The 25,781-nt window shown below is 33.8% G+C and overlaps 1 protein-coding gene across 4 annotated transcripts in view; it reads left to right on the plus strand.

Moving 5' to 3' along the window:
• The window catches only part of Evi5 (ecotropic viral integration site 5), a 213,554-nt gene that overhangs the window by 122,696 nt on the left and 65,077 nt on the right, over positions 1-25,781 (plus strand). For 3 of the 4 annotated variants that reach the window (XM_076863518.1, XM_076863519.1, XM_076863520.1), the window contains 5 exons: positions 12,034-12,168; positions 15,253-15,393; positions 16,539-16,697; positions 22,978-23,124; positions 25,613-25,708. In XM_076863518.1, the coding sequence (XP_076719633.1) occupies positions 12,034-12,168; positions 15,253-15,393; positions 16,539-16,697; positions 22,978-23,124; positions 25,613-25,708 (678 nt within the window). The remainder of the gene's footprint in view (positions 1-12,033; positions 12,169-15,252; positions 15,394-16,538; positions 16,698-22,977; positions 23,125-25,612; positions 25,709-25,781) is intronic. The other variant, XM_076863521.1, reaches the window with a different exon arrangement.

Genomic DNA, 25,781 nt, shown 5'->3' on the forward strand with positions numbered 1-25,781 from the left:
AGTCAGAAGTCCATTAATGGATGAATGAATAAGCAAATTATCATATATACATACAGAAGAATATTATTCAACTATAAAAAGGAATAAAGTTGTAATACTTGCTATAATGTGAATGAGTTTCCAAAACCTTAAATTAAGTGAAAGAAGCCAGATACAGAAGTCATATATTATGTGATTATGCTGTAGGAAGTATTCAGGGTTGATAAATCCATATAGAACAGAATACAAGTTGGTAATTACTAGTAGATTGGGGTCGGTGAGAAGCTGCTTAAATAGGTAAAGGATTTCACTGTGAGTGATGGGAATGATTTGAAACCAGATAGAGTTGGTGGTTGCACACATTTTTTAAAAAAATTTTAATTTGTTATATATGACAACAGAATGCATTACAATTCATATTACACATATAGAGCCCAATTTTTCATACCTCTGGTTGTACACAAAGTAGAGTCATATTCTTCATGTCTTCATACATGTACTTAGGGTAATGATAACCATTGCATTCCACCGTCTTTCCTACCACTGTGCCCCCTCCCTTCTGCTCCCTCACCCTTTCCCTTTTGCCCTACCTAGAGTTCATTTAATCCTCCCATCCTTCCCACCCCCGCAGTATATTATGAATCAGCATCCTTAAATCAGATAAATCATTCGGCATTTGGTTTTTGGGGGATTGGCTAGTTTCACTTAGCATTATATTCTCCAGCTCCATCCATTTACCTGCAAATACCATGGTTTTATAATTCTCTTTTAATGCTGAATTCCACATGTTTTCTTTATCCATTCATCTACTGAAGGGCATCTAGGTTGGTTCCATATTTTAGCTATTGTGAATAGAGTTACACAACATTTTTTAAAAATATGTTTAGTTGTAGATGGACCTAACACCTTTATTTAATTTATTTATTTATTATGTGGTGCTGAGGATCAAACCCAGTGCCTCACATGTGCTAGGCAAGTGCTCTACCACTGAGCTACAACCCCAGCTCCTTACAACATTTTGAATGTACTTAATGCCATTTAATTGTTAATTTTTAAATGGTTATTTGAATTTTTCCTCAACATATTACCCAAAAAAGGCTAAAGAAATAAAGGAAAAGATGCAAAGATATCACATTTAATCTTTTGATTGCAATAGAATACATCCTTATGCAAGCACATAAAATTCTAGTACAGGAACCCTTTGGTGATAGTTGGGGTAGGACTAGAAGCAAGTAATCTGGCTTGTGGAAGGAGACTGGGAGGATAGGAGACTCCCTCAGGGCCGAATATGGGCTGTGTTAATCAGAGTTTTGGTTTACTTTGAGACTAAAGGGAGGGGGGGGATGCAATATGAAGTAAAGCAGATTAGGTCAGAAGTGGCAACTAGAGAAGTGAGTTCTAACAGAGCTGTAATCCCACAGCAAGAAGATTAAGAGATAGAGGAGACAAGGATTTGGAGTATCAGGAGTTCAGTGGACTAATGGGAGAGAACATCTAGGGCAAGTGGTAAATATGGGGCTATTACCCACAGCCATGATTTTATATGATTTTGGGATATAATATTTGAATAGGCCGGCTCTTAGTAATGTGCCAGAGTAGAGCTGACATAGAATTCTTTATGTTCCCCTATTTAGGAATAAGGTTGGTACATTATTCATCTTTCTGATACTAGACATCATGACTGGATTGCATGGCAGAAGAGGCCCTGTTCACCTCATGGCAGCCAGGAAACAAAAAGATAGGAAGGGTCAGTGTTCCAGTATTCCTACAAGGCCCCACTAAAGTTTCTATTGCCTTCCAATAGTACTACGGATTGAGATCCAGTCCTTCAACACATGGTCCTTTTTCTAAGGGACATTCAAGATCCAAACAAAAGTAGTTGATTTTGGAAATCCAGTGAATACAAGCCTATACATGGAAGTGAGGTGGTCTTAGTTGTAAGGTTAGGAATGACAGGCCAATCACATTGCTGTTTGGTTATTGGAAATGTATATAGCTTGATAACTGAGAGTGACTCTCCTCTACTGTGAAAGAGCATTTAGATCCATCCAAAGCAGTGCGTCCTAGCAATTTTATAATATTGATTGATTGTATTAGGAAAGGGAATAAGTCTTGAACCAGTCATCTAAGTTTTTACCTTAAAAACTAGACATTTAAGAGCTAATTTAATCAGAAGCAAGCAAAGTTACCAGTAATACTAAAAATCAAATTGAAAAGGACACAAGAAAAATCCATGAAACCAGAAGTTGGTTCTTTGAAATGATCAATAAAATTGATAAATCTCTGTCCATACTAATTAAACAATAACCAGTGTCCGCAATGACACTTAAATTTTTACAGATGAAGCCTAGTTGCTTTATCTCATATTCTGAATTTGTCTGATTCCTTCCTCCTAGTGTCATTGTATTTCTTACAGATTAGATTCAGTTAAATATTTAGATGATAGTATTGTGAACTTCATTTTGTTTTAAGTCAGGAAACACATAAATTGTGCCAGCTATAAATGATGATGAATATTATTACCAAGCCAGATTTGATTATCTTAGACCCTCCTTTGTAAAGGTGTGGTTCATCTTTACAACTACTGAGTAGTCTATTGAAAGTACTTTTGTACCAAATAAATACAGTTGTACCTTGATATCTTTGGGGGAATTGGTTCTAGGAACCCTTATGCACACCTAAATATATGGAGGCTTAAGTTTCTTATATAAAATAGCATATTATTTGCATGGAACCTATGCATACCTCCTGTGTATCTTAAATCATCTCTAGATTATTTATAATGACTAATACAATGTAAATGCTATTAAAATGGTTGTTATACTGTATTATTAAGAGAGGAATGACAAGAAAAAAGATTCATACATGTACCGTTCAGATGCACATTTCCCCCCCAATCCTTGGTTGGTTGGATCCATAGATGCAGAATTCACTCTCATTGGATCCATCCACATTTTACCTAATGATTTCAGCATTCATTGATGGTTGTATTGAATCAGTTATTATGTATTGAATGTCCCAAATGGAGATTTTCATATTCTTTCGTTTCTTCTATATTTATTAGCTAGTTTTCCTTAAAAAAAAAAAAAAAAAAAAGACATCCCCCCAACCTCCTGCTTGCTCACTGTAGATCCTTTATCACTCAGAGTTCATGGACTTTAGTAACTTCAGTATTTCACATCACTTTTAATTGTTTTGATGCTTTTGATATAGTGATATGCCATAGTTATTTTATAATAATATATTAAACTTTTGAGTAGCAGTTTTTGAAAGATAAGGTTTATTTTTAACTCATTTTGGGCATTGACATTCTTTGAAAAAAATGTTTCTGCAATGTACAGTTGTAGAATTATTACTTTTAAAGGCCATTGTTTTTATTTTACACTAGTCCTTGGACAGTTTTAACCTGATATTGTTGGTTTTACAAAAAAAAGCCAGGCACTGGGGTTGTGCAGCAGTAGAGCACTTGTCTAGCATGTGCGAGGTCCTGGGTTCAATCCTCAGCACCACATGAAAATAAATAAAATAAAGGTATTGTATCCAACTGCAACTAAATAAATAAATAAATATTAAAGAAAAATGAATCCGTGTGCAGTGGCACATACCTGTAATCCCAGCAGGAGGATCATGAGTTCAAAGCCAGCCTCAGCAACTTAACAAAGCTCTGAGCAAATTAGCAAGACCCTGTCTCTGAGTAAAAAGGGCTGGGAATGTGACTCAGTGGTTAAATGCCCCCGGGTTCATTTTTTAGTACCAAAAAAAAAAAAAAAAAAGTTAGAGCCAGGCACCGTGGTGCACACCTGTAATCCCACTTTCTCCAGAGACTGTAGAAGGAGGATCACAAATTTAAGGCTTCCCTGGGCAACTTGGCAAGGTCATGTCTCAAAAAATGAAAGGGCTAAAGGTAGAACTCAGAAGTTAAGCACTCCTAAATTCAATCCCTCGCCCACACACATGGGTTGAGTTAATATTATTATTGAACGAGTATACTAAATAAATATTAAATGACACATGCCTGTAATCCCAGTGGCTCAGGAGCTTGAGACAAGAGGATCATGAATTCAAAGCCAGCCTCAGCAAAAGCTGAGCAACTCAGTGAGACATCTCTAAATAAAATGCAAAATAGGGCTGGGGATGTGGGTCTGTGGTCGAGTATCCCTGAGTTCATTCCCTGATACCAAAAAAAATATATATTTTATACACACACACACATATATAAAATGAATCATAAGATTAAGCTTAGCATGAAGATTAAAGTGTACATTTAGATATTTTACATGTTCCATGTCTGTTTTTGCAGAACTCTTAGAAGTAACATTGCTCCGATCATAGTTCATGCAATTACTTATCTGATCTTTTTTCTTTTAAGTGTCGTGGGGCACAGATGTCTTCATGTTGAACTTTTCCCAGTGAGACCAACTGTCTTTGAGTGTAGCTTGATCTGTTTAAAAGCTTTGTGCCCTACACATGGCTGCATATCATTCAAGTATCCTGATTAAGCAATTTTGTCCAGTTGCTCTGGGCTCAGATCAACGTAAACAAGGAAGAATTTAGCAGCTATCTGCTAATTGCTGAAATAACTGCTTTTTGAAATCTTTACCAGGAAATACTTAAGGGGAGCAAGAGAAGTTTTCTTCTGACCTTTCCTCTCTTTTTTATAATTCTAAAGAGAATTTGCAGGAATTATATAGTGCTTCTAAGAACAGTGGATTTGATGTGAGGTTTATAAACTCATCTTACCTCGATTAAACACATGAATAAATGTTAATAAAAATACCTGTCATTGGAAGTTGGGAATTCTTCCAGATAATTTATTTGGAGAAACTTATTTGCTCAGCAGTACTGAGGAACTGCCCCATACCTCATTTACCTAGTGTTTTTTTTTTCTTTAAGAGTATGAAAGGTAGATGATAAAAGTCTTTTTAAAACTCCAAGATAGATAGATGACTTGCACATTCAATTTGGTAAACTTTTTGTTGTTGTGGATTGAGCTTATGCTTATCACTAAGTTACAAGCCTAGCCTCCAGGTAAACTATTGAGCTTTTTGTCAGTATCTCTATAAATCTGGACTTTTTTAAAAAACCAAAAATAATTTTGACCTAAATTTAGTCTAAAGATTAAATGCTTTATATTTATGCATAATCTTATTTTCCTTTAAGCCTTAATAACAAATGAGGAATCACTTTAATGGGAATGATGGGTTTTTTTTAACATGTTCTTCATTAACAACCAGAGAAATACTTTTTTTAAAAAAAAAATTAGTGCGTAATAGTGGAATTCATTTTTACATATTTGTACATGCACGCAATATAATTGGGTCCATTTCGTTCCCTTGTACCTCTTCTTTCCCTCCCTTCAGAAATAAACTTTCATCCTAAAAGATATATATAATTTGCAGATGTTGGGAGCAAATTATATAAAAATGATAAATTTCTAAATAAATGCAAATCTAATTTGTAGCAAATCTTTAAATAGTTACATCTGTATTGCTTCATTGTTAAAAATGCTATTTAGAATATGTGGTAGCAAAGATTATGAACATCTTTTGGGGGGTCTTTTGTTGAGGGAAAGCAAAATATAGTTTTATTTTATATTTTTCTGCTGTGATTTCATGCAACAGAAACATATTCTGGAGTACTTTACTTTTATATAATGATGTCTTTTTCCAAAATGCTTTTGGATGTGATGTACAGATGTACTTACTGTTTTTCATTAAAAACATAGCATAGCATGCCATTTTTTAAAAAGTGGGCCAAAGTTGCTAAATGGACATCAGAATAAAAACTAGTTTAGCTCTTACTTACTCTTACCCAATGTAAATCATATAGGGTTTTTGTTGTTGTAAACCAAAATCTGACTTACTAGTCTATTCAAAAAATATCATTTGCTTACCTACTATGAAAAGCACTATTTGGAGTAATACAAACTGTCCCTGGCATTGCTTAGATACTATGTAGTATGTATACCTTTTAAAAATTAATTGTACTACTATTTTTTAAAGAGAGAGAGAGAGAATGAGAATTTTTATATTTATTTTTTAGTTATCGGCAGACGCAATATCTTTGTATGTGGTGCTGAGGATCGAACCTGGGCCACACGCATGCCAGGCGAGCGCGCTACCGCTTGAGCCACATCCCCAGCCTCAATTGTACAACTTTTTAATTAGAGTTCTGATAAATATTACAGAAGAAAAGAATACAGAGTTCTATGAAATGTTTGGATTCCTGTAAAAGGGTGTATTATATAAATGTTATGTTTTGATATTAGCTAGGAATGTAATGTGTAAATAAATCAGGCAATATTTGGTATGTTTTATAGACAGTTCTTTTTCATTTGGATTTAGTCATTTAGTAATACTGGTTGAGCATCCTTAATTTAAAAATGTGAAATCCAAAATATTCTGAAGTCTGAATTTTTTTTTTTTTACTGTGGAGTCTGCAAAAATTCTCAAATCTGAAAGACTCTGAAATTTGAAATACCTAAGCTTTTCAGATAAGGGTTACTCAATTTATGGGAAGTTCAAGGAATACTCAATTTGTCCAAAGAAACTTTCCTAGATACAAATGTTTCCTTTTCACTATATTAATCTTGTATCCTTCAGACATTAAATCTGAGAATTTTCTTTAAAACACAAGCAAAAAAAGACTACTAAGGACTTTGTAACTTCCCTTCACCTTTGTAACTTTTGCAACACCAGAAAAGTGCATGAAATTGAAAAGCAGACCAGAATTTACCCTTCTGTCAGTTGCACTGGATTGGGATGGGATTGCTGTTATCCCAGAAACACGAAGAGATGTGTTGGCAGAAGTTGATGTAAGTGTAGGGGATTCCACTTTTTGTTTTGTTTGTTTTTTTGTCTTAATTTTTGACAATATTGGGGACTAAACCCAGGGACATAATTATGCATGATGGACAAGTATTCTACTGCTGATTTACATTTTCAGATCTTTTTAAAATTTTTATTTTTGAGGCAGGGTCTCGTTAAGTTTGTTAGATTGGCCTCCAACTTGAGATCCTCCTGCCTTAGCCTTCCAAGTAGATAGGACTATAGGTTTGTGCCACTGCGCCTGCTACTTATAGACTTTTTAAAATATATGGCCATTTGATATTAGTTATCATGATTATAGCAGTTGTCATTTGGTAAAACAAATTATATATAAATATGTCCAAGTTATTAATTTCAATATGAAATATCTCTGAGGAATATTTTATTACAAGGACATTATATGAGACCTAAGTGCTTAGTTTTTTTAAAAAAAACAAGCTTAGATTTCTTATTATACCACTAATCCTTAGAAGGATGTGTATTTTTATTTAATACATGGTTAGGTTAGGAACATGGGCTTTGTAATTCATGTTCTCAGTTAACAGCACTGTCAATTACTGTTTAACCTTTTTGAGTCTTATTACTTTCCTTATTAGTAAAGTGGTAGTTGTAGTTAAGGTTAAATGAGAATATAAAGTCCTTAGCATGTGCCTAGCACATAGTAAGTACTCTGTATGTTAGCTGCTATCACCAGTGTTATTTATTAGTCATAAACAATAAAACGTGTTACAAAACGTTTTGTGCAGAATAGAAAATTGAAACCGTGATGGCTGACTTCAGACCATGTATAGTCCAAGAGGCATCTTTTTTACCTTGTCCTTTTGATGTGAATTCTGCCATTCATTGGCTTTATGTCCTTAGACTAGTTATTTAACCTTTCTGTGTGTAACAGAGGTAATTATAATAGAGGGCTGCTGTTGATTCTTAAGTACTTGAATTGATGTTCTAGAACAATGCTTGGCACATAATAAGTGCTCAATAAAAGCTATTTTTAGAATTAATATTAACATTATTCAATTATCAGTGTGCTCAGCTAATTACACGAACTGCTAATGATAGAACCAAATTTATACAAGAGCAAAAACTGACATGGTAAAAATTTTATTAAAAGTATTTATTTTTTAGTTGGACACAGTACCTTTATTTCATTTATTTTTATGTGGTGCTGAGGATTGAACCCAGGGCCTCACATGTGCTAGGCAAGTACTCTACCACTCAGCCCCAGCCCCAGCCCCAGCCCCAGCCCCAGCCCCAGCCCCAGCCCCAGCCCGACATGGTAAAATTTATAATAGATTAAACATTGACAGAAATGTCACCCTCCTGATCAAATTTAGATGTGCAAAAAATTTGAACAGGGAAAATTAGATATAGTAGAAATAATGTAAAAAAAAAATTCAGATGCAGAAGTTCTAATGGGTCAGTTGTGAAATGAAACAAACAACAAAACTTCTAATCAATAAATTTAAACTCATTTAAAAATATTTTCCTGTTAAGAATTGGTCCTGGGGCTGAGGTTGTGGCTCAGTGGTAGAGTGCTCATCTATCACATGCGAGGCCCTGGGTTCAATCCTCAGCACCACATAAAAATAAATAAATAAAGGTATTGTGTCCAACTACAACTAAAAAATAAATAAATATTAAAAAAAGAATTGGTCTTAATGAAAATGGGTATGGATTCAATGGACAGGGCTAATTGCTGAGTGAAAAAAAATGATAATGAAATGAAATTGATTTAAAGGAGTTAGATTCACTTTAAATGTTAAAGTACACTAGTACTTGTATACTTTTCACTAATGTTTTTGTATTAATAAAGCATGGAATTAAAATTTCCTCAGGCTCGAAACACTAAGGGAAGTAAGTTTAAGTGGTTGATAGTGTTAAGAATCATAGAAGGTAAAAGCTGAATAAAAGAGAAGATCTTGTCATTGGGTCTTGATATTGTTAATGGGGTCTTGATATTGTTACTGAATAGAAGTTTTATCAAGAGAGAACAACTAAACTAGATTACAGTGGGTAGAGTAACAAACGGGAAGTTCAAAAAGAGAAATAACAAATGAAACTATGGAATTTAGAACTTATTCCTTAAACAGTAGAGGACAATCACAAACTTTTGATTGAAGGAAGAATGTGATTGAAAGTGCTATTTAAGGAACTCTGGTGCCAGCATTTACAGTGGATCGCTGGAGGATAAAAATGGCACTACAGAGACTAATTATTGGACTGGGGATGTGGCTCAAGCGGTAGTGTGCTCACCTGGCATGCGCGGGGCGCTGGGTTTGATCCTCAGCACCACATAAAATAAAATAAAGATGTTGTTGTGTCCACCAAAAACTAAAAAATAAATCTTAAAAAAATTCTCTCTCTTAAAAAAAAAACAGACTAATTATTAGGGCAGTGGTGGGAAATGAAGAAGAAGGAATGACAGGGAAGCATTCTAGAACAGAAAATCTTGTGTTCTGTGTAGCCAAATAAGAGATTTTAGGCTAATGGCAAATAGAGAAATCAAGGAAAGGAATTGGTTTGTGGAAGATGATGATAACTTTTCAATGAAGTTTTATTTGGTAGCACATTTGTATGGAAATGAATAGCAGTCAGTTAGAAACTAGAGCTGCTGTGAATTCTCATACTTGGTGTTAGAAAATCAATGTGGACTTTATATAGGTAACTGATCATAAGAATAGTCAGGGATTAAAGAAGTACCTTATGAAGAAGTTTTTTAACTTGGGGTATATGAAAGCTTCAGGGAGGTCAGGAATTATATACAGAACTTTGTGAATATTATATTTTTGTTTTGGAAAAGTGAGTTTTGTATTATTGCCAAGAGTCTGTGTCACAAGGGGTAAAAATCACTGCTAGAAAAAGTAAACCAGGTAACTAAATATGGAAACAAGACTAAATACCAAAAACAGAGAACCAAAATAAAACTAGGATTGAAAGTTGCAGAAAATGACAACAGAGGGAAAGATAGAAGTAGTAAACCAGACATTTAAAAAAAAAAAAAAACTGAAACGGTTTAGGTTGATGTTTTATTTTTTCTGATGGCAGAAATACTCCATATTCCTTGGATCCTGTATACTTTGCAATATATTAGTTGATCATCATCATGATGATTAAGAATTATCTTCCATAGACCTATCAGTAGTAAAAAAGAAAATTGCATAACACATTTAGAATGATTTTCATCCAGAAGTATAAAGTAATGTTTTGCTATATAAAAAGCATAAGGTATGTATTATACAGAGTTAACATGTTATCAGAACTTAGCTCTGTAAATTTTACTGATAAAAATTTGTTCCCTACATTACTGTAGTTTTGGTACTTGGTTGAAATAATTGGTTTATGTCAGATGAAGCATTGTATTCTCCTGTGGGCCATTTGACTTTGAATGTTTTCTTGGGGATCTTCTATTAACCAGATGGGGGCAGATAAATCTGGACTACAGTATCAGGGCTTTAGGTTAAAGGCAGACAATCCTGGTAGTGCTCGTAAAATAATTATGATCTCATTAAAAAAATTATGGCACTATTTGGATGAGGTTATTCCAAAGGAGTGATTTTTTCCCATTTGATGAGGTAAGTATTAGATAATGTGGTCTATCTGTTGCAGATGTGCTTCCTGTAAAGTATTTTAATCAAAATACTCCTAGCATCACAATTACTAGGAGAAGTAATATATAACTCATGGAATTAAAAAGTTTCTATTTGGACATCTTTTTTTTAGGAACTGGGGCAAGAGATACCAAGTATTTTAATTAAGAATTTAATCTTTTGAGACAGGATTTTGCTATGTTGCTCAAGCTAGTCTTGAACTTGAGTACTCAAGCAACCTTCCTGCCTTAGCTGCCTCCCAAGGAACTGGGACTATAGACGTTTGCCCAGCCATTAATCATTTTTAATAATTTTAATTTAACATCCATTTTGATCCTAATATGTTAAGGAGTTAAACATTTTTTTCTTTAGTCATGCCAGTTCATTAGATTGTTTTCTCTTTTTTGAAATTCTAAGTTGCCACTTTTCTTTCAGTTATATGAATTAAGTGTGAAATGATAGACCAGTTATTTTAGAAAGGTTTTTGTTTGTTTGTTTTATGCTCAGGATTGAACCAAGGGCACTTTACCCCTGGGCTACATACATCCCCCAGCTCTTTTTGTTTTTCATTTTGAGATATTCTGTGTTGCTGAGACTGTCCTCAAACTTGGGATTCTCCTGTCTCAGCCTTCCAAGTTGCACAGTGTGCCACTGTGCCTGGCTAGGAGGCTTTTTATAATGAAGATTTAGATATATTTTTGCTTTTGTGCGAAAATTTTTGTATCGGAACTCATTTAGAAAGAATTTCTTAAGTGACTTCCTTGATTCACATTATAGCATAGAAAAGGAAATGGAAAGGTTTCATGCTTCTTTGATTGATTTCTTTGTGTTTTCAATGATCATTTCCATTTTTATCCATTTTTATTTCCATTAGAGTAAAATAGAGTTTTCAGTAAATGTATACTTCTATCGTTTGTAGCAGTGCTGTCTAATAGCAATATGTAAGCCACATGTGTAATTTAAAATTTTCTAGTAGTCACATTACAGGGAGTAAAAATAGGTAAAATTAATATTTTTACTCAATAGATATAAAGTATTATTTTAACATATGATCCGTGTAAAAATTATTGAATTGTCGTCTTCTTTCTTTTCTTCTTTTTTTTTTTTTTTTTTTTTTTGGTGTTGTGCTAGGGATTGAACCCAGGGCCTTGTGCATGTTAAGTGGACACTCTACTACCAAGCTTCATCTGCAGTCCTTATTTCATATTAAGCCTTTGAAATTCAGTTTGTATTTTATACTTTCAGCTTATTTCAATTTGGATTAGCCATATTTCAAGTGCTCAGTAACCATATGTGGCCAGTGACTACTATATTGTACAGATCAGGTCTGTAGAGTCAAAACATATTCTTAGTATCTAGATACTAAAATGAAATGATGAATGGAAAGAAAATTAATGGGATTTGGTGAATATAATAACTAGTTACCAAAACCCCAAAATATGATTATCTTTAAAGATAGTAGAACTGGGCTTTTTTACTCATTGAGACATTAAGTGGAGAAAATAGCTGGGAATATTGAGTAGATGTAACTTTTACTGTTTGGTTGCCCTTAATACCGGAATTATGTAATTGTATTATTTTTTACTGTGTAAACATCTCCATGCTTCCATGAAATTTCAGTATGTGTTTGTAACCTTTAGCATAAATGCAGTTCCAACTACAATGAAGATTTTGTGCTACAGCTGGAGAAGGAATTGGTCCAAGCCCGACTGAGTGAAGCTGAGTCTCAATGTGCACTAAAGGAGATGCAGGATAAAGTCCTGGATATAGAAAAGGTAAGAAATTACACAAATGCTGTTCACCCCTAAATTAGAGGGGAGATGTGGTAGGTATTTATTAAGTATTATTGAGTAATTAAAATTAAACTTGGTAATTTTACAATGTTAGAAAGTTAGAACAAAGAAGAAATATTTTAAAGATTGCCAGCTCTTCTTTGTTGCTACCATACTAATCCAGGCCTTATAATTAAGGACAAAAATGAAAATTAGAGCTCTTTTAGAAGAAAACAACCAGGATAATGTTCATAGAAAGAATATTTAAATGTTGAAGAAGAAAAATTTAGGTAACAGAAAGGAAGTGTCCTCAAATATTGCAATACCTATATGTGGAAGAGAGAGAATAGGACTAGTTCATAGAAATTTCAGAGAAAAGTTCCTCTGAGAGTAATATTTAGAAGCAAGCTCGAACAAGTCACCTCAGGATATATGGGAAATTCCCCTATCCTAAGTGGTGCTTATTTATAGGTACTCACTTACTTCTTCTCCAGGATATCAAAGAATGTCAAGACCTAGTAGATAAGTAGAGTAAATAGAAAGAATTACAGGTTTTTTATAACTCAGATTTGAGCAACTGTGCTCTAGATCACAAACTGAATCTTTTTTTCTCTCATCTATAAAATCATTGATGTTCATTCTTTTTTGCCCTTAGGTTTTTATTTATTTATTTATTTATTTATTTATTTATTTATTTTAGTTGTAGATATACACAATATATTTATTTATTTTTATGTGGTGCTGAGGATCAAACCCAGGGCCTCACACATGCAAGGCAGATACTCTGCCACTGAGCTTTAGCCCCAGCCCAGTCCCTAGGTATTGTTGAATCAAGAAGGCTTATAGAAAATCAAAGTAACAGCCTGAGTTATTCTTAACTATTTTTTTTTAAGATGTTGATGGACCTTTTGTTTTTTTATTCATTTATTTATATGCAGTACTGAGAATCAAACCCAGTGCCTCACATATGCTAGGCAAGTGCTCTACCACTGAACCACAACTCCAGCCCCTTAACTAATTTTTAAAGAACTAGAACAGGTGTAACTAGAATCAGAAGTGGAATAATTTTGCTAGAAATCTGCTTGCTGTTTGTATATCTGGAAAATGTATTCTTTGATTTTTTTTTTTTTTTTTGGTGTGTGTGTATGTGTGAAAAAAGCAAGCAACAATGCTGAAAGAAATACCTAACAGAATATTTGGTTTCTAATCTAGGAATATTCAGGGCTCTATGGTTTAGAGAAGAATCTAAGTCTTACATTTGGAAAGACTAAGTATTTGGTAGAAAAATGTATATTTGGATCCAGTTAAAAAATCGGTTTCTTAGATGGTGAAATGAGATGGACATCATTACCCTAGCTAGGTACATGTATGAAGACATGAATGATGTGACTCTACTTTGTGTACAACCAGAGACATGAAAAATTGTGCTCTATATGTGTACTATGAATTGAAATGCATTCTGCTGTCATGTATAACAAATTAGAATAAATAAATAAATTTTTAAAAATGGGGAATGGCATGTGCCTGTAGTCCCAGCTACTTGGGAGGCTGAAGTAGGAGTATCCCTTGAGCCTAGGAGTTTAAGGCCAGCCGGGGAAACCAAGTGAGGCCTTGTATGATTTCTTAAGTGGCTGTGTTGATATTCACGTTTTAGAGTAGAAAGTAAGTTAGAAGTTTGCATTATGGTTAACCTCATTGTACAACATTTTCTTTCTCTGCTTCCAGTAATCTTTTTTTTTTAATTTTTTTCCTTTTTTTATTTGTTTCTTACATACATAACAATAGTGGAGTGCATTACATTCATGATTATCCATTCACAGCACAATTTTTTGTAACTCTGTATATGAAGTATGTTCAGCCAAATTATGCCATTATACATGAGCTCTCATTTTTTTTGCATACAATTCTTAATACACCTTTATACCATTCCAGTAATCTTTTTAATGCATATACATTAGTGTATATTCTGATCTTCAGTTTAGAGAATGTTTAAAATCCATCATAAAAATGTGCATAATTTGTGAAGGTATTTTATTCTATAATCCCTGTGGGCTGAAATCTTTGTGACCTCCATAAAATATTTTAGAGATAGAAAATGTCATAGAACCAGGCCTTGAAATCTCAACAGTATCTTAGTTTATCCAGGGAACTTTCTCTAGGGCTGTTTTTGGATCTTCTGTTAGCTCAGTATTAAACTGCTCTGGAAAGTTATCAGGTAGGTCCTTTAGTATGGCAGGAGATTGATTTAAGTCTTGTATCCATCAAGCAAATATTTAGGTCATCTTGGTATTAATTTCTTGACTATTGATATAAATAGTGACCGATACACAGAGATTTGACACCCCTCTTCCAAGATAACGTGCTAAGAAAATAAAAACAGATTTTGGACTATTCTTTTCTTTAAGTCTTTAAATCAGCAATATTTATAAGAGCCCCAAGTACAAACACTCCAGATTTCCTTTCAGTGATGAATTAATAAATAAAAATGTGATGTTTGTACAATAGAATATTATTTAACAATAAAAATAAATGAATCTTAAAAACATTGTGTTAATTGAAATAAGCTAGTCACAAAAAAATCACATATTGCATGATTCCATTTATATGAAATGTTCAGAATAGGCCAATCCATAGACACACAAAGTAGATAAGTGGTTGCCAGGAACTGGGGGTTAAAAGAATGAATAATTACTGTTAATGGGCATAAGGCTTCTTTTTTTTTTTTTTAAATGTTTTAGTTGTAGATGGGCACAATATCTTCATTTTTATTTATTTATTTTTATGTGTTGCTGAAGATAGAACCTAGGGCCTCATGCATGCAAGGCAAGCGCTCTACCACTAAGCTGCAACCCCAGCCCCGTAAGGTTTCTTTTTTGTGTGTAAAAATATTCTGAAATTAAAGTTTAGTGATGACTAAATAACTCACTTATATACTTTAAAAGGATGAGTTTTATGTTGTATGAAATATATTTCAATAAAACTGAATAAAATAAAGTATTTAATTACATATGGTGCAAAATAGCTCAGTGTGTACCATATGTTGTTTCTTGAATTCAAATATTTCAAGTTAAATTTTCTCTCAATTAGAGAAACAACTCCTTTCCTGATGAGAATAATGTTGCAAGGCTTCAGGAGGAACTCATTGCTGTGAAGCTGAGAGAAGCAGAAGCCATTATGGGTTTGAAAGAACTTAGACAGCAAGTCAAGGATTTAGAAGAACACTGGCAGGTACACCAATATGTTTTATGTACTTTTCAGAAATATCCAGTTTGTTTGAAGTAGCTGATGTTTGAAGTAGCTGATGATGATGGTTAAGTAGAGATGGTTAAGTTTAAAGTGAGAAAAATCCTTGCTTAATGTCAAGATTAAGAGCATTTATAATTTGAAGGTACACTTAAACTGTTTCTACCTTCTTAATTCTTATCATGAAATAAAAGATAGAAATCAGGTGATTTTTTTGTTGCATGATTGTGTATTACATAACATTTTCTGCAGAATTCTAAGAAAATACTGTTTTTATACTGTACACATTTTTTCTAATGTTGATATTAAATCATTGACAATCAGTGTGAAACATCAGAAGGGTGACAGCAATATAAATTTGTCTATAAATTTGTAACTTCTTTTAAAAATAGTTATCTCATAAAGTATATGAAATTTAACTAATTATATGCCCACAAATTTATCCACACATGAGGAAAATTATTGACAAGGAAGAAAATACAAAGCTCTGAAAGACAGAAAAGAACAAGGGAATTAAAAAAAACAAAAACCGCACATAGTTTCAGAATTGGTTTGAATTGAGGGGAGGCAAAGACATCTGTCTAAGACTAAAATTAGACTTTTACAGTGTCATGGCTTTTTAAAAAAATGTATTTTGTAGAAAGTATCAGGTTGCAATAAGCTGAAAATCAAAAAACAAAAACTCAGAACTGGTCCTTAACCACAAATTTTGAGAAGCACTGCATGTAACTTCTAATGTTGCTTCTTAATGAATGACCCTATTCTTTTCTTTGTTTTTCGTTGAAGATAATGTGAAAAAAATCTCTATTAAAGATTAGGGTGAAAATTGTACTCTTTACTAGAATTACTCCTCAGTATATGCAGAGAAAAAATTTGAATTGCATCTGAGTCCAGGTCTGCCGCTTACTTTGTGACTGTGTGACTTTCCTGAAGTTATAAAATCACAGTGTCTATTTTCTTACCTGTAAAAGAAGATAATAGTGCCTAACTTTTAAGATTTCCTGGGGATTTAATGAAACAATATGTAGAACACACTTAATATAGTACCAGTCCTGAAATATGTGCTTTGTAAAGTTAGCTCTTATTTTGATACTGAGAGTTTTTGTTGCAATATAAGTTTTGTGCTTTAGCGCCATTTAGCTCGTACTACTGGGAGATGGAAAGACCCACCTAAGAAAAATGCTGTGAATGAGTTGCAAGATGAATTGATGACCATTCGACTTAAAGAAGCTGAAACACAGGCAGAAATCAGAGAAATAAAACAAAGAATGATGGAAATGGAGACACAGGTATGATGGGAAAGCCCAAGAGGTTTGAAAGTATCATTAGCAGATCAAAGTTTTTTACACAGATTGTATCATACCTAGAATAAAGGTAAAAAGTGAGGTATGGGTCTGTCTAGGCAGTGATTTTCTAGCCTAAATGAAGAGGGCTAAAAATTATTTTCAGAGCTTTTATCTCTGTTTCTACCCATTCAACCAAGTTTAAGCAGGATAGAGACTTCAGTTGACTTTATTAGGTAAAACTCAGACCTTTGTTGCATAGCTTGGGAAGGAACATTCATGTAGAGCAAAATTTCTCAACCTCCACACTTAAAATTTTGGCTTGATATTCTTTGTTTTATGAAGCTGTTCTGGATACTGGAGGATATTTAACAGCATACCTGGTCCCTACCCACCAGATGCCTGTCACATCTCTCTCCCACTCCAGGTTGTTTTGACCAAAACTGTTACCATGCATTTTCAGTTGTCTTTTGGAATGGAGATTGGGAGGGCAAAATTGCCACTAATTGAGAACCACAACTGTGGAATAATGCTTCTTCAAATTACGTAATGAATAATCTGTTGTAAAATTGTTTACTGTTTTTCTCTAAAGTCCTCTATTACTCTAATAAATCCTATTTTAAATATAATTAAGATCTGAAAGGGCCTTTTTATGAAATCCATTTACATTGTAAAAACATATTTGATTTCTTTCCTTTTTGGTTCCAGGGTTCTTAACCAATGAGCCACATCCCCAGCCCTTTATATATTTTATTTTGAGACAGAGTCCTACTAAGTTGCTCAGGGCCTCAAAGTTCCTGAGGGTGGCTTGGAACTTGGAATCCTCCTGCCTCAGCCTCCTGAGCCACACATTTGGTTTTTATGTGGTACATTTGCATGAACCGTATTCTGTATGTAGTTGTTACTTCTTATCCATGAGATTGCTTATAGGATCCCTTTCAGATACCAAATCTGCAGATGCCCAAATCTATTATATTAAATGGTGTAGTATTTGCATATACCCAGTGTTATTATCCTATATACTTTATTTATTTATTTTTTAATTGTAGGTGGGCACAATGCCTTTATTTTTATTTATTTATTTTTATGTAGTGCTTAAGATCAAACCCAGTGCCTCACCTGTGCTAGGTGAGTGCTCTACCACCGAACCACAACCCCAGCTCCTCCTATATGCTTTTAATCATCTCTAGATTGCTTATAATGCTTAATACAATGCAAATGGTTTGGAAGTAATTGTTATGTTGTACTGTTTAGGAAATAATGACAAGAAAAAAGTCTGTATGTGTTCAGTTACAGATGAATTGTGTTTTTTAAAATATTTTGATCCTTTGTTGGTTGAATCCATGAACACAAAATGCAAGGCTCCAGAGGGCTGGATGCTATTTGGTTTTCAAAGTATTTATTCAGCCAGTAGGGGGGCAGTGTTAACTCATGTCATTCTGTATTCCATTGTGCAAAATGATCTGCCTATCTCAAAATGAATGTGTGATTTCTTTAGATTATATAGCTCTTGCTTTACATTTTTCACAGTTACTAGTTGTATTTTCAGTGTAAATAAAATAACACTGAAAGGATACTATAAGATTATGAAGAGTGGAATATCTAGGTTTTATAGTGGGAAATAAATTCTGATTATTTTCACTATTTATTATTTTATTATTTATTATATAGTTATTATTTTTATAATCAGAATTTATCTTAATATAGACAATAAAAATGTAAATACAACTTTTTTAATAATATTTTTTTTAGTTTGTAGATGGACACAATATCTTATTTTTATTTGTTTATTTCTATGTGGTGCTGGGGAGCGAACCCAGGGCCTCATGCATGCAAGGCAAGTGCTCTACCACTGAGCTACAACCCCAGCCCGTAAATACAACTTTTAAGCCAGTGTTGAGGATTCTTCTCACAGTAGGCAGAGGTGAATGAAACATATTCACAAACATGGTTTTGAGAACTTTGAACAAAAAGCACTGTTCCAGCCATTAAGGACTTATATTTTAGTAACATGCTTGCACAACATGACTCAGAAATCTGGTAAGTAGACAGTTAGATAGAAATTGCTAGGGGAAATTAATTCCAGTTAGGTGTTTTGGGGAAAGACTTTTTAAGGAATTTGGGTTTTGAACTGTTCCAGACAGGTAGGTATGATTTTGGATAGATTTTGCTGAAAACGGGATTGTGTAAGGCACTGATTTCTAAATGCTATTGCTCCAATGGGTGATAATCCATGTAGTTTTCTCATTGAAAAATGAGAAAAACAACTAGAAACTGGTGTAATGGTGGTGGTACATAATCATCTAATGAAATTATGTCAAACACCCATATATCCACCTTCCAGATTGAGATTTACCCATGTTGTTATATGTAACTCCAATTTCTTCATTTTAAGAACTTTTAGATAAGTTTGTCTAGTGAGTATATGTCATTTTATTGAGCCACTGTCCTTGCTTTATACAGATTTTTGCTATTGCAAATAATGCTACTCTGCACATTCGTGCATGTATTTCCTTGTGTATGTCTCCATGTGTTTCTTAAGTACAGTACTTGCTTAATGTGTATGAATCCTTTTGGCAGTCTGTGGCCTATGAACCCCTTCCCTTCTCAAAACAATGGTTTTGAATGCATAAAACAAAATACACAGGATTGGGAAACAAACCATTTATATTGAGGCACATTTATCAAAATACTAAAAACAAATATGTGACACAGAATACAGACACAACACAAAACACATTCCTTTTGGTGAATTTAAGTTGTTATTTATTTATTTTGGTATTTAAATTCACAAATTAAATTATAAGTATTTTCCCATCCTTTTATATTTTCAACTTACCTGATTTTTTTTAGATCTCTGATAAATAGCATATAGATAGCTTTTAAAATTGAACCTAACAAACGGTTGTTTAACTCTGAAATACCAAAAACTACTGTTAAAGTTATTTAAAGTAGGTGAATTTTATATATAATATAATATTATATAATAAAGCTATTTAAAAATCCAGTCTCATGGAATTTGTTTGTTTGTTTTGTGGTGCTGGGAATTCAACCCTGGGCCTTGTGCATTCGAGGCAAGCACTCTACCAACTGAGTTATGTTCCCAGCCCTAGTCCATGTTTGTGATTCTGTTTGGATTACTCTCTATCACCTTGCTAGTTATTTTCTGTTCATTCATCTATTCTTTATTTTTTCTTCTTTGACTACTTTTTATTGGATTTATAGCGCATTTATTACGGTTTTATTTTCTTTTCATATTATTTATACTCCTTTTAAGAAATTTTTTAGTGATTATTCTAGGTTTTATAGTACACACCTATAATCAGAGCTTACTTTCAAATAATGTTATTAATTAAAAATAATGAAGTGTTTCATGTGTGATAAAATCCTTACAATCATGTATTCTTAATTCTTCCTCTTGTGCTATTGTTGTTATACATTAGTATAACATATGCTGATAATTTTGCTTTTAATCAGTGATTATTTCATAGATTTTAAATTTTTTAATGAATTGTTTTCCTTTTACTTATTCCACTTCAGCACTCATTTCTTCTTGTAGATCCTTGTATTCCTTCTACTTGGAAAGCTTCATTTTATATTTATAGTAGTACTGGTCTACTGGCATGGAATTTAGGATTTTGGGGGAGAGTGGAGGGAACCAGTGAAGGGAATTTAAAACATACTTGCAAGGTATTGAATTCTGGATTGGCAGATCTTTTTTCTTTCATCACTTTATTTTTTTAAATTTTAAAATTTTTCTAATTAGTTATACGTGACAGCAGAATGCATTTCGATTCATTGTACACAAATGGAGCACAGCTTTTCATTTTTCTGGTTTTCATTTTTCTAGTTGCTAGTACAAGATGTAGAGTCACACCACATGTGCAGTCATACATGTACCTAAGATAATGATGTTCATCTCATTCCACCATCTTTCCCACCCCGCTTCTCTCGCTCCCTCCACTTTGCCAATCAAGCTCCTCTATTCTACCCATGTGCGCGCCCCTCCCACCCCCATTATGGGTCAGCATCCGCTTATCAGACTACATTCGGCCTTTGGTTTTTTGGGATTGTCTTACTTTGCTTAGCATGATATTCTCCAACTCCATTTACCTGCAAATGCCATAATTTTATTCTATTTTAATGCTGAGTAATATTTCTTTGTGTGTATGTACCACAGTTTCTTTATCCATATATCTGTTGAAGGACATCTAGATTGGTTCCACAGTTTAGCCATTGTGAATTGAACTGCTATCTTTCATCACTTTAAAAATCACTGTTATCTTTTTTTATAAATCATGCATGCTGAAATTCTATTATAATTCTTATTTTTGTTTCTCTACATGTACCGTGGTTCCCCCTCACCCAGCTGCCTTTAAGATTTTTTTTTAGAGAGAGAGAGAATTTTTTCATATTTATTTTTCAGTTTTCAGTGGACACAACATCTTTATTTTATTTTATGTGGTGCTGAGGATCAAACCCAGCGCCCCCCGCATGCCAGGCGAGCACGTTACCGCTTGAGCCACATCCCCAGCCCATGCCTTTGAGATTTTATTTTTGGCTCTCTCTCCCCTGGGAGATTGCCTGAATTCTCCCTTGAATGTGTATGAGCTTTTAAAAAATTGGTTGTGTCTCTGGGTGGCAGGGAGAAAGAACAGAAAAAAAAAAATTGGGGGGGTGGGGGAAGTCCGGCGGCAGCGAGCAGTACCAGGACTGAACTCAGGGACACTCAACCACTGAGCCACATCCCCTATTTTGTTTTTCATTTAGAGACAGTGTCTCACTGAGTTGCTTAGCCCCTCGATTTTGCTGAGGCTGGCTTTGAATTTGTGATCCTCCTGCCTCAGCCTCCTGAGCTGCTAGGATTACGGGTGTGCGCCACCGCAACCCAAGTTTCTTGGCTCTGTGGATTGTGTCTACCATGAATTTTGGAAAATTTCTGTCTTGGTCATTATATCATTTTGGCTTTCTTCTGCCCATATGGTCTTCTGATTTCAATGATATCCATATTGGGTTCTTTCTTAGTGTACAGGATTCTTTTTTCTTTTTGTAATGCTGGGGATCAAACCCAGGACCTTATACATCTTGAGCAAGCACCTTATCCCTGCCTTCATGTTGTGCAGAAACTCTTGGATGCTCTTTTCTTTCCCCCTCCTCTATTATTTTTTCTCTTTGTGTTTTTAGCTTCTATTGACTGAAATGTTTCTATTGACTTCTTATTTAGTTCACTGATTATTTTCTCCACTTTGTTGAGTTGTTAGATGAAGTCATTTAAGGCATTCTTGTCATGGTTTTTTATTTCTCATTTTTCTGTTGACTTCTTAGAGTTCTAATTTTTCTGAGGCTATTACCTATCTGAACTTACTTATTTTTAAACTTAGAGCCTTTGACATACTAATCGTACTTACTTTAAATTCCTTGTCAGATAATTTCAGTGTATGTGTCATATTATGAGGTGAATTTTATTGATTGCTTTGTCTTTTGCTAGGATTTTGGGGGGTTTTGCCTTCTATACTTTGCAAATTTTTGATGAAAGTTAGATATTTTAGATGGGGCAGTATATAAAGTATTTTACCTTAGACTAGAAATGGGTACACTTTTTCTCCTGCCAGACCTTTCATGTGGGAGATTTGAGTTAATATAGTCAGGAGATAGGCTGAGTTTGAGGTTTGTTGTTTCTGTGGTTATCCAGAGTGTACCACAGGCTTCACAATCCTTTAGTAATGCCTTATTTTAGAGTAGGGGATGGTTTGCCAGAGGGCTTTTCTCAGTGTCTTCCCTTCCTTCATACCACCTCAGAAAAAGGTCTGTCTCCAGGTATATTTGAAACTGCAGGGATGCTTCCTGTGATTCTGATAAAGCCCCAGTCTTATGCTGCATTATGTTTTTGTATCTGGGTATTTGACCTTTTAATTTTCCTGCCAACCCCAGGCTGTAGTCCTAGGCCTAATATATTATTTCTCTGTCTACCCACTTTGTATTCCTATTGCCTCTTTCAGAAATGAATATTTTTAAGTTGTATATCACTTATACAAAAAAGTTATAGACCTTTTTGTATAAGTGATATATTTAGTTATAACAAGAGTTTCTAATATGGACCACATGTATTACCTTGGAGGATTAGATATTTAAAACAGTTTTATATCTTATTTTTTCAGTGTTTATTGAAGAAAATTGACTTGTAGCTGATAACATTTTTATGTTATTGTATAAAGTGCATCGGTAAAAATGTTTAATTTTCAGCCCTTTTATATATAGTGTACATAATTATATTTCTGCTTATTAGAACCAGATCAATAGTAATCATCTTAGAAGAGCAGAACAAGAGGTGATCAGTCTACAGGAGAGGGTACACTATCTTTCTGCACAGAACAAAGGACTACTTACTCAATTAAGTGAAGCAAAGCGCAAACAAGCAGAGATTGAATGCAAGGTAAATATGTCAGATAGCTGGTTTATGGTTTTTGTCAATGTAATAATGCCTTTCTTTATATCTATATCTATCTATCTATCTATCTATATATGTGTGTGTGTGTGTGTGTGTGTGTGTGTGTGTGTATATATATATATGTTGTAGATGGACACAATACCTTTATTTTGTTTATTTATTTTTATGTGGTGCTGGATCGAACCCAGTGCCTTACATGTGTGAGGCAAGCGCTCTATCTCTGAGCCACAACTCTAGCCTCCTTATAGGTTGTTTCATCATGACTAGTTGTTGTTGTTTGTTTGTTGTTTTGTTTAGGTACCAGATATTGAGCCCTGGGATGCTTAACCCCTTGGCCATATCCCCAGCCCTTTGAAAACATATTTTATTTAAAGATAGGGTCTCGCTAAGTTGCTCAGGGTCTCACTAAGTTACTGAGGTGGCTTTGAACTTGTGATCCTCCTGCCTCAGCTCCTGAGCTACTAGGATTACAGGCTTGCGCCACTATCTACTTCCCACTTCTGAAATTGCTTTGGTGTGCTTTCATACAAGGTTAGCTCATCTTGCTTCTGGGATGGACTTCAGACAAGAAACATTTTTAGCCATGTACTTGATTAATTTCCCACATTGGCATTTACCTAGTATCCCTTTACAGTGTTTATTTTGACTAATAGCCCTTTAAAACTGAAGCTTTTAATAACTCAACCCAAAACATGTAATTTGGAAAAGTCGAGGCTCCATTGCTTTGAGTGTTATCTTGTTAGTGGGAAGTAAATATTGATGTATGTTTTCTGGAAAGAGTAGAGAGCAAAATAAATGTATATGTACCTTGGGTCAGGATAAAATGGATACATTTCCCACAGTTCTTTTAATCAGTTTTTCTGTGTGTGTGTGTGTGTGCACGCGTGCGCCAGTGAGTGGTGAGAAGTGTTTGATTCAGAAAACATCAAAAGTATTGAAATCAAGGATATTTTCCCCTAAAATAAATTTACACACTTAACAGTGATGAGAGAGATTGGAGAGTAAGGTATAGGAGAGGGAGGGGATGTGTGTGTTTGTGTGTATGTGTGTGTGTGTGTGTGTGTGTATGAGGGGTGGGGGGGGGAGAACTAGAGATAAGTGTAGTCTGCATATTAGAATGGATTACTGAAGACAAGTTATGAAATTCTGAAATAAACTAAACATCTACTTAGTAGATGGTAGGAATGATACCCTTTAAATATTCTAGCCTTCTTTTTCTATGAGAAGTAAGACTTTGTAAGTGGTACATTATAAAGCTGTAATTTCATCAACTTGTTCTAGTGTCATTAAAAACCAAGTGAAGCTTGAGTGGTTTATCAGTGTCATTGAAATCCAGAGATGAAATTACATCCTAATAAATATGCATGGCTCTTACAAATTTATACTGTGACAGAAATGTGTAGGTAGTACTAAAATTTGTGATAATTTAAGCATAATCCCATATGAAGGATGTGCATGGACTAATTAAAAATAAAATGATGTGAAATGAGGTTATATTAATCTGATTTATTATACAAATCTGATTTTTTATGATGCTGAATTATCTGTCCTCAGTTAAATTTAATCTTTTTGTATTCTTGATGTAAGTTTTCTTTAAATATCTCGATAAAAATGTTATTAGACTTGATATTGCTTATTAAATATCTTAGCACCTGTTAGTAAAGTAAAATGTTGTTTGAAAATAAGTATATATACAACTTACTGATAAAAACAGTTATCTGAGTTTATCTAAGTAATGGGTGCAGATCAGAATATTAGAGGATTTGAGGAACTGATACAGGATTTTATTTAATTTTTAGTGTTCATTAATAACTCTATAAAAACTATGTTATAGATGCTAACTCTGAATACTGTATGTTTAAGCTATATATTAGTTTACTCAGTCTTAGGAAATGCTGTTTGCAGATTTTAACAATTAATAAAATGAAATGTCACCCTAACACCTAGTACTTTCTGACTAAATATATATATATATTTTACCTTGTCATGTTGATAGAATTCAGAAACAAGTTAACTTTCTAAGGAATCCAGTCCTTGAATTATACAAATCTGAATCATTTTTAGTTAGTTTTATATAATTATAGCTCATGATTGGTTGATATTAGTCATAAAAACTCATTTTATTTTTTACTTATACAAAATATCAGGAAATGGTAATATTGTTATTTCCCTCTACAACTAAATTTGAATATTCTCACTTTAAAATAATACAAGTCTCTGATCCCCAGTTTCAAAATCCAAAACACTCTGAAACCCAAAAGTTTCATAAATTTCACACAAATTCATTTCAAGGCAAAACCTGATTTGAGTTGACATATGGCCACTTAAAATTTGTTTTTTACCCCAGTTTGTGTGGATGTTTATACTTCACTTTTCATAATAGATGCTGCCTCAGACACTTTTCTAAAATCTGAAAAAAATCTCAATTCCAAACACAAGTAGTTTATTACTTTTGTTTTGTTTGCTACCCTAGAACAAGGAAGAAGTGATGGCTGTGAGACTTCGAGAAGCAGATAGCATAGCTGCTGTGGCTGAACTGCAGCAGCACATTGCTGAGCTTGAAATCCAGGTACATATAAAAATAATAGAATATATCTAAAAATAATGTCATAGTCCCCTTCTCTTCTCTGTGTACCTGATGA

This window comes from Callospermophilus lateralis, chromosome 7, assembly GCF_048772815.1.
Source record: "Callospermophilus lateralis isolate mCalLat2 chromosome 7, mCalLat2.hap1, whole genome shotgun sequence".
Lineage (NCBI taxonomy): Eukaryota > Metazoa > Chordata > Mammalia > Rodentia > Sciuridae > Callospermophilus > Callospermophilus lateralis.